This window comes from Diadema antillarum, unplaced genomic scaffold (assembly GCF_040938485.1).
Source record: "Diadema antillarum isolate AM-2024a unplaced genomic scaffold, OU_Dant_1.0 seq00000754_RagTag, whole genome shotgun sequence".
Lineage (NCBI taxonomy): Eukaryota > Metazoa > Echinodermata > Echinoidea > Diadematoida > Diadematidae > Diadema > Diadema antillarum.
Window position 1 is genome coordinate 892,671 of NW_027271647.1, and position 14,728 is coordinate 907,398.

Here is a 14,728-nt window from a genome sequence, read left to right on the forward strand (position 1 = left end):
GTGTTGAAACCACTGGATGAGGAGACTACTAGAGGTTATGACGTATGAGTGGACAACAATATAAAGAAAATATAAAGAAAATTCCACAAAAACTCAGTTTTCATGAAAATTACAAATTCCATCAACTTGATACTGACATAATGTTAAGGGCAGCAATTATTCCCCCTGCTTTCTGAAAGTGGTTAGTCAAGTGCCCTTTCATAAGGCTAGAAAAGTGAATTTTTGTTCAATTTCCTTTATATTTTCTTAGTATTGTTTTCCACTCATACGTCATAACCTCTAGTAGTCTCCTCATCCAGCGGTTCCAACACCAAAACTTTAAAAATTCATAACTTTTGCATCGATTGCCCTATTTTCCTCAAACTTTCACTGATGTGTTCTACTAATGTTGCTGCTTTCACTCAATCCACATTGCTCTTTGGGTTTACGTTCCCTTTAAGTCAGTAAGTAGATACACGTACACAAGCCTGATTCAATGGTCATCTCTTACCTTGTCCAGGCCACCGATGCCCATCCTCCTGAAATCCCAGTCAGGGTTGATGATGGATTGCCTTGCACTATGACTGAGTGAAAACAAGGGGTACGAGAAATAGAGTAAAATACCCTTTTTTAGGCTTTGTACAAGGAGCCTATTTGTAGGTCTGCCAACATTCCCACATCCAAATCAGGGAGATTCCACACAGCAATCAGGGAGATATCTGTGTGTTAATGCATTTCAATGGGCAAAATAATTCCCAAATCAGGGAGATTTTAATATTCTCTGATTCAGACATGAACAGATTTGACATTTTCAGGGAGACTCCTGCAGAATCGGGGAAACTTGGCAGCTCTGTATTTGTGGCAGGGGCCATTTCATTTACTGATGAAAAGGCCCAATCAGGCGTCACTTCCCACAACACTTGCAAGAAACTCCTGCTTGTGTTCTAAAGTGGGACTAAGCACACATGATGTTCATTGGCTATTTTATTGATGAATGAAAGTGCCCCTGCCATAAAAAGGCACCCTGCTAATAACCCAGTGTACAGCAATGAAGATAAAATAAATCAATAAAGTGGCCAATTTCTGTTTGTTACTCTAGGGTAACAAAAACCATAATCCCATATACAACACACTGGTGTCTTCAATACATTTCCTCTTAACTATGTCTCTGAGATTTGTTTTTTTCTTTTTTATTAATTTTTTTCTATGTTCTCAATTCTGTTTGGCAAGTAACCTTTGAACTCTGTCCGAAAGAAACATATTAGTGCCTTTATGAATCCAATGTCATTGCACTCTGCCACCAGGGCAGCCAACAGTCACACAATAAAATCAGGCAGGTTCCAAAACAGCTACCAGGAAGATATTTATTTATTTCTTACATGTACATCAAAAGATGATAATAATGCACAAATCCATAGAAGGGTTTCTTTTTTGTTTACCTCATATTTTGTTTTTTGGGCATGACAATAGAGTTGATTATTTTCAGGAAGACTCTCACAGAAATCGGGATACACAGCTGGTCTGCATTGTGACTAAACAAATCTAATGAGAAGCAGAGGTGCTCACAAGCATTGATGCCATTACTGCTACTTGCTAGTTTTCCACTTGTTTAAATTATCTCACAACTTACAAGTGGTTTGACAATTTACTGTATACACCATATATTTAGCAGGGTTTCTAGTTTTGCAAATTTCACGCATTGTGCGCTTTGCGCAATTTAAGAACGTGCGAAAACATTAACCCTGATCCAGACATAAATGTGACAGATGAACAAGGAGCAAGAACACACAGTACTCCATGATCACAAATTTAAACACTCGCGAGACTCAACTGTCAAGAAGTCCTGATTCATGAAAAATTTAGACTTGCCAGATGACATATACAGTACTCTGCTGGAGAGGACAGATATATATTTTACTATCTCCATGTACAAAGGTGCACACTGGCACTGGTATGATGGTCCTTGACCAGTAAAAATTACTGTTGGACCAGTAAGTTTCTCAGGAATGTACCAGTTTAAAAAAAACAAAAAACGGAAAAACTGGGTGCTAGTCCGAGAGACAGGTCAGACCAGTAGAAAAAATAAGTTAGTATGCAGCCCTGCCATACAGTTTCACTGTGAAAACCTCCTTCAGCCTGACTCACCCTTTTGCTTTGCCAATGAGGTTGAGAGGAGATTCGTCCGCCTTCTCAAAAATGACCTGAGTATTCTGCATCAGCACACCACACCTCACATCCTGAGCAAGGATTTAAATAAGAATTAAAAAAAAAAAAAAAAAAACTGTAACAGAGAATGACAAAGATTACAAAGTCGGGAAAGACATACTGTGCATTGCAGATTTCCTTACATCAACGGCTGTATTACTATTTGATGTCATTGGTTTTAAATGCATGTGCTCTATCTCCTCAATCTACCTGTTCTTCCTCTCTCTTTTTTTCCGCTGTTTTCATTTGCTCCTCCTTATTCTTGACATAACAATGTACTCTTACAGTGAAAATTTTCTCACACAACCAGGGAAAATAAATTAAGGTGTGTTTCTAATTCTGCAGAATCAAAGAAATCAAATAATACTACACATAACGAGCAAATGATTTGTGCGCTTTTATTCTTGCGTGAATCTCATGTCATGCACATAATGCATGAAAATTTCCATTCCATTTCCAGACATGCTCAAAATGAATGTGCTTTTGCACACTGTTCCTTCCTTTTCCAGATATGACTATGAGAGCATTCTTTTGATTCAGTGTGTTTATACATGCCTTATTTCATTTTAAAATTTGCTGAAATTGCATCAAGAAAACAACACTCAATCTCCTGTCTGCCAAGATTGAGAATGAAATTTGAGATCAAATTTTCCTACACTGTCTCAGATTTTTAAGAAGACCACATGCTATAACTCTGCAGTCCCTTGGGTGAAGAAGTGTTTGCTCTTTATTTTTTCCAAATCAATTTCAGAGGATGATACATTGTATGCAGTTATTAATGGTTTCTCCCAAAGCTCTAAACATTATGATTCTTCTTCCTACCAATGTCAGCAGAGGGTAATTTGTTAACAGCACCAACGGAAAACTTAATTTTGTAGTAAATATTTACTATCAGATCAATTTCTGCAGATAGTGTGTCAACATACTAATCTTGTGGTAAGAACCTGCAAGGGCATTCTGTAATGGGCTAGAGGCTAAAAAATTGTGAGGGTAAGTAATATTGTAATCATGATGAAATGGGCCACATGTACAATAGATATTGAAATTCCTATGTACAAGAGGAAGTTTAAGTTTTTAAAAACAGAGGTCAGCAAAATGGCATCACAGCATATCTGTATCTTTCAGGAACCCAGAGAGGTTAATTTCAAGTCTAAATTACATATAAGATTTACATGATTCTACCTTAGCTGGCTTGGCCGCCTTCCCTCCCTTCAAAATAGCAGCATCGGCAACTGAAACAAAACATAGAAAAAGACACATTAAAGTCTGGCCTCGTAAGCTGCGGCGGTGGTGGACCCAAAACTGAGTGTGAAGTGGCAACAAACCCTTACAAGATAATTTAGCACTTTGCATTTTACAGGGTTGAAATACAAAATTGTACATTGCAAATCTACATGCAAGTACATATCAACCAAATCACTAAGCAGCACATATCTTTCACAGCTTCAGGTCAAAATTAACACATTCTAAATCAAATCTTGGTAACTGTGAGAGTAAAGTCCAATCATCTGATATTATGATTGATCCTGGTGATTTTCTTTATTCTTGTTCTTTCTACAAGACCCCCACTTTGTCAGAGCTTTGCCAGAGCTATAAAAAAATTCATGCAAAAAGTGATCCTGAAGATGTTCTCAAATACTCCCCATGTCCCCCTCTCCCCCCCCCCCCCCCCCCCCATGATGCAAGACCATGCACAGAAGACCTCATGTAATCAATAAAATATACAAGTATGACATGCAACAAATGGTACAGTTTGTATTAATTTGTTTATTTATCTTTGGTCATGTGATGTACTTCTTTGATATCACACAGATTCTAACAATAGCACTCTGCAACTTGTGAAAACAAGCACAGAGAGAGAGAAAGATACAGAGAGAGTGAAAGTGGGGGGAGGAGAAATGAATGCATCATACACTTATGCCACTTTTACAAAACAATCTGGGGGTGTTTCATAAAGCTGTTCATAAAGTTACGAACGACTTACGAGCGACTGGTGATCAATTCTTGTGCTGAATTATGGAAATTCTGATAAGTATAGCACATCAGAACTGATCACCAGTCGCTCGTAAGTTGTTCGTAACTTTACGAACAGCTTTATGAAACACCCCCCCCCCCCCCCCCCCCCTGGTGGTGCATGCAAAAAAATGTGATGAGTATTTAACAAAGGGATGATATAGTTTTGCTTGAGATGGTGATTCAGGTTTAATCTTTTTTTTTTTTTTTGCAAGATAATGAGAAACCACTTATATGAAATATCAAAGAGCATACAATTCTAAGAAGAATTAAAAGTTTATTTGATGGAAATCAGTTTTGAAATGGTTGAGATAGCCATGAGATATCCAAAAAACAAAACAAAGCAAAGATGGGCCCCATCTTTGATTAGCACTGCTTTGTTTGGCTTTGTACTAAAATATCTCAGCTATTGCAAAACCAAGTTTCATCACATTAACTTTTAATTCCTCTTAGAATCATATGCTCTGCAATATTTCATATAAGTGGTTTCTCATTATCTCATAAAAAAGATAAGACCTGAATCACCACCTCTACCAAAACTACGCCATCCCTTTAACCTTTCCTGTGCCAGAGACTTAGGACAGTGTGTACAATGCTATGGAGTTTTCTGTGTCCATCAGCACTCAGAGCATACTAGGGGTTAAAACTCCTCACCAGTTATCCCCTTGACCACGAGACCCATGAGCTTCTTGTTGTAGAAGCTGCACACGAGTTGCTGCTCCACGGTGAAAGCAATGCGGTCAAACGCAGCCAGAAAGTCCAGCACCATCTTGTCGGAGTCGAACGCCTCTGTGGTGACACTGTTCGGAGATAGGGAGCAAGGGGAAACACATGGTACTGGAAGTGATAGCATTTGAGAGGAGTATCAACTACTTTTTACACTACCCGTGGGCTTGGCTTGATGTACACAGCTACATGAACTAAAATATTGTGAACAATGTTGCCTTCAGCACTTTTTTTTTCCAATGATTGAATTCAAAACTGGACAACTATCCATAACACATGTATGACTCATATGAATAAGAACACTGCTTAAATATTTCTGAAACACAGCTGACAAGCTAACTCTACACTTAACCCTAAAAGGGCCAAGGGCAGAATCCCTCAATGTTTCGCAGTATAATTTTGTAACACGATTAAAGGCCTTGTTATGATGCTTCTTGACTTTCTTTGTTCAAGTCTCACACAGCTTTTGAGACCAAATTTGCAACATCCGTGCATACTTTTGCAGAGCCATGCCCATTTTTGTAACCTTCTGCATGTCACCCCAAAACAGGCACAATTTTGTGAATTTGTGTACATTTCCTATGGAAAACACTGCTCTGTCATTAAACTCATAAAAACCTGATTATTTTTACAATTAATCACTTTGATTGATCAATTTTATGCTAATAATGGTAGAAAAATGGTCAGTGACAAATTTCTCATAACAAAACAAAGAAAAAAACGAAAGTAAAAAAACAAATAGATACAGAAGATATCTGCCCCCTCTAGTTTTGGCATAGCCAAAAAAGCCCAGCCTGATTAGAGTTTTCGATTTTCTTTCAAAGGAAGGCATTTTTCAGTGTAAATCTTAGTTTCTATCTAAAATATGTTCAAAGAAAACTCAATCTGTCATTTTCCCCAGCTTAAATGGTGTCCTGCTCATTCTTCTGTCACTGAAAAAAAAAGAACTGGTTATATCCTGCACCAAAATTACACACCTTTATTTGCCACATCTTGCGATTGTGCCATTTATGGCACAAACTTCACAACCCAAAATCATATTACATACATACTGTATTCCTTTAAAATTTGTGTTATAAGCACATTGTGCATCATTTTCTGTTTACCCTTCTGATTTGTTTTCAACTGTTGTGACACAACCAAGGTTACATTATATCCATCCCTCCTCACTACATTCAGCATTATGATTTTATCCTACAGTCTCCTTTTTCTGAGAACAAAGGGTTTACATTCTGCTGATCGAAAACTTTTTTCGGCTAAAAGGAAATGATAGGCTACATACATGTAAGTAGACTTTAATTGCTCTGTAATGATATTGCAGTCTAACTGTGGTGTGATCTCCCTTACTTCTTCTTCTGTAGGAAATCAACTTCCAGCGTTATGGTGCTTAGGAACTGGCAGCTTGGATCAAACCTGTATTGGCTCACTGAAACAAACAAACAAACAAACAAACACAAAGTAAACATTTATATTAAACTAAGCAGAAATAAATGGAGTCAAAAGGGGCCTGAGCTTTCCATCCTAGCAGAATCTTTGTCAGAGGCAAAATGACAAACATTTTTGCCTTTGACGAAGATTCGGCTAGGATCGTAAGCTCAGGCCCCTTTTGACTCCGTTTTACTCCATTAGCTCGCCACTATTGGATATTAAGCAGTTTTCAGCAGCCTCTTTTGCTAAACAGAAATAAGATAAGAATATGACCATACCCATGCCTTGAGCATTCAACTTCATACTGTACATGCATGCACAACACTGCAACAACAAAATAGGCGCAGTCAGACTGGCAAAAGATAGAGAAGTTTACGATTGCGTAGTCTTCACGATCTTTTGTCCTCTGATCACACTGGCAGCCAAACTTCATAATCTTTGGATCAAGAAGTTTGGGTCATTCGTGCACAAGGAAGAAGAAAGATTGTGCCATCCGATGGCTAGTGACTGTGATGTAACAATGAGCACCTGTAAAACACAATAGCTGTGCGCTTCAGAGGCACTGCCCGCAAACAGGTGGTGGACTGGTCATGTGACATAGATCAAGAAGTTTCCATTTCTGGCAGTCACATTGGCAAAAGATTGAGATGTTTGGCGGGGCTGAGGGAACCCTAGTTGGAGTGGGAAGTTTTGTGGAAAGTTTCGTGGGAAGTTTGCGGTTACACCGGCAAAACACTGAGATCTTGAAGATCACCGTCTTAAACTCCTCGATCTTTTGCAAGTCTGATCGCGCCTAATATGATTGTTTAAGGTAGATGCACGCATACCATGCATACCAAGATAGATGCCTTGAAGGTGGGCATCACTCCTGTTTTTATTCTTTTTCAAAATCAAGTTCAACAGACATACATGTACCACATCATATTGATTGTTACTCACTGACAAACCAAAACAACCCACTCATTTTCTGCAGACAAATTGCACGGACCATCCAAACATTTTGATGGAATTTGATAAAATTAGTGACATATTTCACAGTATTGTAAATGGGGAAGTAATTTTTTGCTTCATGAAAATTTGTCAGAATATAATGACATCAGCTGATAGCCCTGTGTCAAAAATATAGACGTGACAGATATCAAGTACGCATTAATTTGAGCAATATGAATGCATACAAATTGCACTGACAGGATTTAGGCAATATATGTGAGCAAGATCCTCATCAAATCATAAATGGAAAATTCTGAGCACAGTCCTTGCAGATGCAGTCCTGAGTATTTCCCCACTCAGCATTATGATAATGATCCCCTGCAAGTAATTTCCCACTTCTTTTCCTTCATAATAATTTCATCAAAAATGCCTGGATACGATAATTCAGTGATTGAATGTCTTCTGGCATCAATACGAATTTACACCACAAGATGCTTCTTCAAAATATTTCTTGATTGCTTCTGAAAGTCATCAATTGCCTCCCAAATGCCTGCCAGGTTCAGGCTAGGGTGAGCTGGTGCTCGCACTAATTTGACTTCGCGCCACACTAATATATGCCCCCTAAACCCAATTATGCACAATTTACCCTACCCCCTGCCATGCCTCTAAGAAGGCAGTATAAAGGGGGGTTTTCTCGTTGGTGAGCTGGGCGCAAATTAAAATGCATCGACACTGACAACAGCGAGGTTATTATCGCATGTACCTCTCTGCAGCTATAAAGGAAGGTCGTCCCTCTGTCCTGTTATTCCTATATTTTGGACAGATTAAAGCTGAGATGCGATATGTACAGCACTCCGGTATACAGTGGATATTTCAACATCATTAACATATTTATGAAGATGACATCACGATGAATCCGAAGAGCTGATAACTTTCAGGAAAACTACAATGTTTGACAGCTTTGACTTCCAACCATCTTCGGATTTGCGACCTTTGGGTCATATACATATGTAATTTGAAAATGCGTACAACTGTACATTTAATTTTTTTTTTTGTCTTCTGTGACGAAGTGTGAGTGATATAAATTCAACAAGCAGACAAAAAGAATGTTCGTGTGTGTGCATGTGTGTATGTTTGAGAAAGAGAGGGAAGGAGACACAGAGAGAGAGAGAGAGAGAGAGAGAGGATGTGAGAGTTGTTTCAATTTGATTTTTCCATGGAGAAATCATTAGTCACCAAATTGATTCTAGAATTCTGCATCATGGAATGAAGTATTGTCTCTCATATTAGAACAAAGTACTGGTGTACCACTGAACACAGAATCTATTAAATAATTTACTCTTTCCCAATATTTGGCAATCTATGCAATACAGTCCAACTGTGTACATTGTGTAGGTAAATTTGTGTTTTGTAGTAAAAAACAAACAAACATATATTGTAATGTACACTGTACTAAAGACCACTTCAACTGTTACAAGTTTTGCCATGACATATTTCAATGGAAATGAGAGAACAGTCACAGTGCATGTGACTGGGTAACCTTTACAGCAGGTTTGTATGATCTACTTTAGATGTGAACAGATCCTATAATACAGGATTTCAATCCACTCTCTTCTTATCCCTCTCTGAGCCCTACTATACAATTACTGTAACGCTATATCATTATACTTATTTCATGAGGTCTTCATTTTTGCAAATTACATGAGTAGGGTGCTACTACATATCGTACATTTGGGAATTGAACAAGACACAAGAGAATCGTAATCTCAATATTATACAGGTAATTCTGATACCGACATAAAAGAGACGTGCACATGTAACAGTACATTCATAAACCCTACTCCATGATTGCGAATTTAACCACTTTTGTGAAATTGTCGCAAAATTCCGATAGTTGTGAAAATTTTGACTTGCTATAAAAATAATATGGCATACAATGTACAGTATATTGTAGATATCAAAATACCAGCCCTACATATAACATACAATACATGTTGGTTACTCTGCTTCAGAAATGTTGGCAACTCTCACATGGACAAAGAGTTTAGATGTGAACACAGCCTTCTGGACACTTTTGTGAAGGAAAAATACAGTGTACCATACTCCCCATCTGCCTGCTTGCCCTGGGCATCTAACACTTCATCTAAGGCTCATGTGGGATATATCTAGGTCACCTGTCCAATAGATCTTGGATCCTAGCATTAACTGCTCTTTTAAGTGAGCAAAAAATGAAAGCTGACTGGCATACTGATTCTTAAAAATGCCCTTTGAATGTATTAAAATTAATTCCCCTTCATGGGTGGCAGATGATTGATTCAGCACATGTGTGAACACAGCCCCAACTAGCACTTGGTTCTCTAATCTCATTCTTCTCCCTGTCTTTCTTTCTCTCTGCTCTCATCCTGTGCGTACTCACGACATTTGAGAGCCCTGGGCACTGCAATAGAGAGGTCAGTCTCCCAATCAAACCCATGGACTGTGTCGTGAAAGGGCATTCGCCGACATAAATTGTCATTTCAGAGGCCAGCGGGCATTTATATCAAACCAAATATCCACCAACTCTGTAATGGTGCTGAGTCCCTGTTGCTTTTCAATTGAAAACATGTGACCAACACCTCTTGCAAGAACAAATTGTAAACTGAAAAAAAAAAAAATCTTAAATGTTATACTGAATCCACATGACAACACACAGGCTTGAATTCCACTGAGCCCAAGGCACCACATTCTGTGCTTTGGAGCTCATCTTTTTCATAAACAATAATTTGTTCTGTTTATGAACCATATTCAAGGGGTAAATTTATACCCCTCTCAAAAAAAAAAAAAAAAAAAAAAAAAAAAAAACCTCTTGTTAGAGCCTTCAGTTGCTCTTTGACAACGTACATGCAGGCCTACCGTGTACGTCTTTACCTTAACCTGTTGAGAACAAGATGATTTTGCTACAACACGCATTTCTCATAGATATTTGCCCGAGTATACTTGGGACTCGTCCTCAATGGCTTAATATCACTCATCAATCACTTGAAGTCAAATCTCTTGCAAAATGCAATGTGTAGCAATCTTAATTTACATACGTACTAATAGACAGCTGGGTAGAAGCTTGCAATAAACTTAAATCTTCAATATCAAATGTATAGGACAATTTGACAAGTTTGTTACAGACTGTATAGAGTTGTGTCAAAATGGCTCCCCTTCCATTGTAACATTGCATCAATCTTGCACTAAACACCGGACTTATCATGGCAAATATCCCTATAATTTATGTCTCCCATTTTAATATAGACAATAGTCTTGAGAAATTTGTAATGACATCCGTGAGTAATTCAGCAGTCCAGAGAGAATGGATAGAAACCTGTTTTTTCTGGTGGTCGATAAATGGTATACACCTATGTTCTGGTAGTATGCATCACGCCCATTTTAAATCTATTTGGTGCCCTGCACTACTGGCACAACTAAATTGTAACCCTCTTCTCAATATCAGGTCATATTTCATCAGCCAAGAACCAGATGGGCACTAGATAGCAGTCTAAGGTTTGAGTGTAAATAAAAACAAAATAATTAATTTTCATGAAATAAAGAATTCTAATTAAAAACACAAGGGTAGATTCACAAGTATTGTTCCAAATATAGAGTAAAATAGTGCCCTTGTGGTTTGAATTTTCAACATTTTTCTTAAAATGAAAATAATCTAAAATTGACACCAATTGTAGAGGAGATTGAGCTCTACAACATGATACCAATAAATACCCCCCAAAATTGCGATAAAGCCCTTCTGGTTCCCAGCCGACTACTTGGGAGGCAATCTTGCGATGCATTTCAACATTGTTTACATTCTGCTTGTCTTCCTATTAACAGACACCTTTGCATTTACAGATTTGATACACCTATGAGCAAGGTATGCTAAATGTACAAAAACTAGGAAAATATTGTGACTCAGCTACATACAATTAGTGTGCATTGTTCTTCATATGGCAAATTATCACAGCCTGCAAGTCTGCATATAATACTGTAGGTTCAGGTATATAGAGGACAATGTATTTGCCACAGTACTTGATAAACATATTAATGTACAGTGTACTCGAGTACACACCCCTTCTTTGTAATGCATGCCAGTCTACGGTATCTACTCAAACATACACAAATACACATACATTGTACACACATATATGCGCAAACACATGCAAAATACACACACAATACATCATACATGGTGCGCAGTGTACATAAATCACAAGTACCGGTATTACATGTACCAGGGCAATATTGATCATCACAAGCAGTGCACCGAGGATCCTACAATATAGGATCTGTCCAACATTAGTATTTCCTACATGTACAGTACACCTCACATGCTCTTGGTCATGTGCGCTCAGCTGGCCTGCGTTAAAGAGGACTGCCAACATTCATACACATCAAATCAGGCATGTGCCCCATAGCAATCAGTGAGAGACTGTGGGATACAATGTACAATGTATTTGTGTTACATGCATCCCAAAGGCCGTTAAGATCTTTCCAATATCCGGGAGGCATTCAAATTCTCATGTCAGAGAAGAGAGAGAAAAAAAAGTATCATACCTACACACTCTTGCCATCCCTTCTTGAATTAATACAATGTACTCTAAATTTTGGTTCTGTATGTTCATATGTTTTGCTGTGATGCAGGTGTTGAGATACATGTACCAAACAAGTCAATACAGTACATGTACCAGGAATATTGACAGGTGTAGATATGATGACATAAATGGTACCCTGGGGTACCAAATAAAAATCAGCCATTCTGTTGAATTATTATTATTATTTTTATGGTTGTACCCTGGGTTGTCAATAAGTGGGAAATTATTTTGGTGTGATTTTTTTTTTTTTTTTTTTTTTTTTTTTGGTACTGAAGCACACGCTATTGCTAGCACAGCATACCATGCATGCATAGTGTAACATGCAGTGGCATGGGAATGACTATGTACACGCACACACACTTGCATGCATTTCTCTGCGGCTGTCCTCGAGTGGACGTTAGGTGGTGCTAAACAACATGGTACCCCGGGGTAATGCGTGATGCATCATATGAGTACATGTATACAGTTTAACCCGTTGAGGACGAGTCCTGAGTATACTTGGGCAACTGTGGGAAATGCGTGTCATAATAAAATCAGCCCATCCTCAACGAATTAATAGAACATTGGAAAGCAAGTAATCCCATCATACAGTGGAAATGATTCCGGGTATTTTGATGACCACTGGTGACAGTTTATATGGGTAAAATTTTGTGTTTGGATAGGGCCTGTAGACAGCAAGCATCTGATTTTAAATATCTGAATTATGTGATTGTATGGTTTAATGTTTGGTCACTTTGCCATGGTTTTGAATGAAAGTTTGAATGTTCTCTTTGAGTTGAAAACTTTAAGAACATAGTGTATGGAACTTTGTGTTACGAATTGACAGCATTCCTTTCAAGACATTAATATGAACACTTTATTACTTTACATGTATATTCTTTAGAATGCAACAAGGCAAGTGCCAAAATGTGTCTCGCCCACTCACGTAAAAGAAATTCATTTTCTAAATTCTGGAAGTTCATTGACCCCACCTTTGACCTTTGACCTTGTGGTGACCTTCAACTCCCCAAGGGACATTTACCAGCCAAGTTTGGTCACAAACGGACATATGGATCAAAAGTTGTGAGCCATTTAATCGAAACGCGCCATAAAAACTTAACATTGGGCCTTAAAAGTTTGTTGACCCCTGTCTGTGACCTTTGACCTTGTGATGACCTTCACCTCCCCAAGGGACATCTACCATCCAAGATTTTTCACAAACAGAGATATACATCAAAAGTTATGAGCCATAATTGAAATGCGCCGTAAAAACTAAACATTAGGCACTAAAAGTTTGACCCCTGTCTGTGACCTTTGACCTTGTGGTGACCTTGAACTCCCTAAGGGACATCTACCATCCAAGTTTGGTCACAAACAGACATATGGATCAAAAGTTATGAGTCATAATCAAGACAGGCTGTAAAAACTTAACATTGGGCCCTAAAAGTTTGTTGACCCCTGTCTGTGACCTTTGACCTTGTGGTCACCTTCAACTCCCCAAGGGATATCTACCATTCAAGTTTGGTCACAAACAGACATATACATCAAAAGTTATAAGCCATAATCGAAACGCGCCTTAAAAACTTAACATTGGGCCATAAAGTTCATCGACCCCTGCCCGTGACCTTTGACCTTGAGGTGCCCTTTATGTTTGGTAATTGTGTAAATTTGTATAACCACTCTTCCTTCCATGTTTGATTGAAATTAAAGTCCTCAGTAAAGAGTTATTCAAGTTTCTGTAGCATTACGGACGGATGACGGACGGATGACAGAGGGACAGACGCCGCAGGCGATCCCTTTTAGTCTCCCCGCACCTCCGGTGGGCTCAACAAAAATGAATGCCATATCTACGAGTCTTGTGCTCTGTGAATGATTATCAATTAGATGGGTGTGGCTGGATGCTGCCATCATACAGAATAAAAGCTGTTTTGATGAATGAAATGTGGAATGAAGAGGAAACAAATAGATGAATAAAGAAATAGGCAGAATTGACACATTGAAATCCATAATACATGGGTGACATTTTTTTTTCCTAAATCACAGTACCCCAGAAACATGCTTTGGAAAAGGGGATATTCTGCTCTAACAATTACATGGAGTGATAAACAGGACTTACCACGAACTATTTGGTCGATTGAGAGTCTTGCCCACTTCCTCTGAAAAAGAAAAAACAAAACAAAACAGAATGGTATATTATATATATATATACACACACACACACATATATAGATATTTAGATAATCATATGACGTTGCTCAATATCCATTGCAAATACCGTTCAAAAGTAAAATATAGAAATACCATTTACAAGCCATGTTTTGTGGTGGTTTTGTGGTTTCATGAATTCTCATCAGTATTTTGACAAATGAAAAGCATGCCAATACACACAAACAAATACGACACATCATATCATACAATGTGTATCTGATTCAAAAGTGGAAATTGCTAACTTTGTTTCTTGAAAATAGATCATGTACAAAAATACAAAGAAACCTTCGTTTCGAAAATCGAATACACTTCTCCAAATATCCAATTTGATTGCTACCTACATACAGCTGTTATTCTATTCATTTCATCACCGTGTTTCTTGAACTGAACAAAGCGGATGTTACGAAATTATCTTCCAAGTCCCTAATCAAAACATATCATGCTCGCAATATATTTAAAGGTGCATGGTCCTGGTATTTTAGTCAAATGTGTACGCGGGCACACAGTGCAAGTTTCCTATAGAGACCTACGCTATCGACTCCTCTTTAGCGCTTACGCTTTGGCCCACTTCCCCGAGTCCGAAGAAGTCCGATTCACTGTAGTCCGTGGTCCGATCACAGTTCGGCTCATGATTCGGCTGAGGGGGATGA

At 38.2% G+C, this 14,728-nt stretch overlaps 1 protein-coding gene across 1 annotated transcript in view; it reads right to left on the bottom strand.

Annotated features, from left to right (window-relative positions):
- The window catches only part of LOC139738573 (vesicle-fusing ATPase-like), a 54,219-nt gene that overhangs the window by 13,851 nt on the left and 25,640 nt on the right, over positions 1-14,728 (bottom strand). Inside the window, exons 5-10 of the mRNA XM_071649192.1 lie at positions 13,987-14,026; positions 6,271-6,349; positions 4,852-4,997; positions 3,367-3,416; positions 2,125-2,216; positions 491-563 (exon numbers count right to left, since the gene is read on the bottom strand). Coding sequence (XP_071505293.1) covers positions 491-563; positions 2,125-2,216; positions 3,367-3,416; positions 4,852-4,997; positions 6,271-6,349; positions 13,987-14,026 — 480 coding nt within the window. The remainder of the gene's footprint in view (positions 1-490; positions 564-2,124; positions 2,217-3,366; positions 3,417-4,851; positions 4,998-6,270; positions 6,350-13,986; positions 14,027-14,728) is intronic.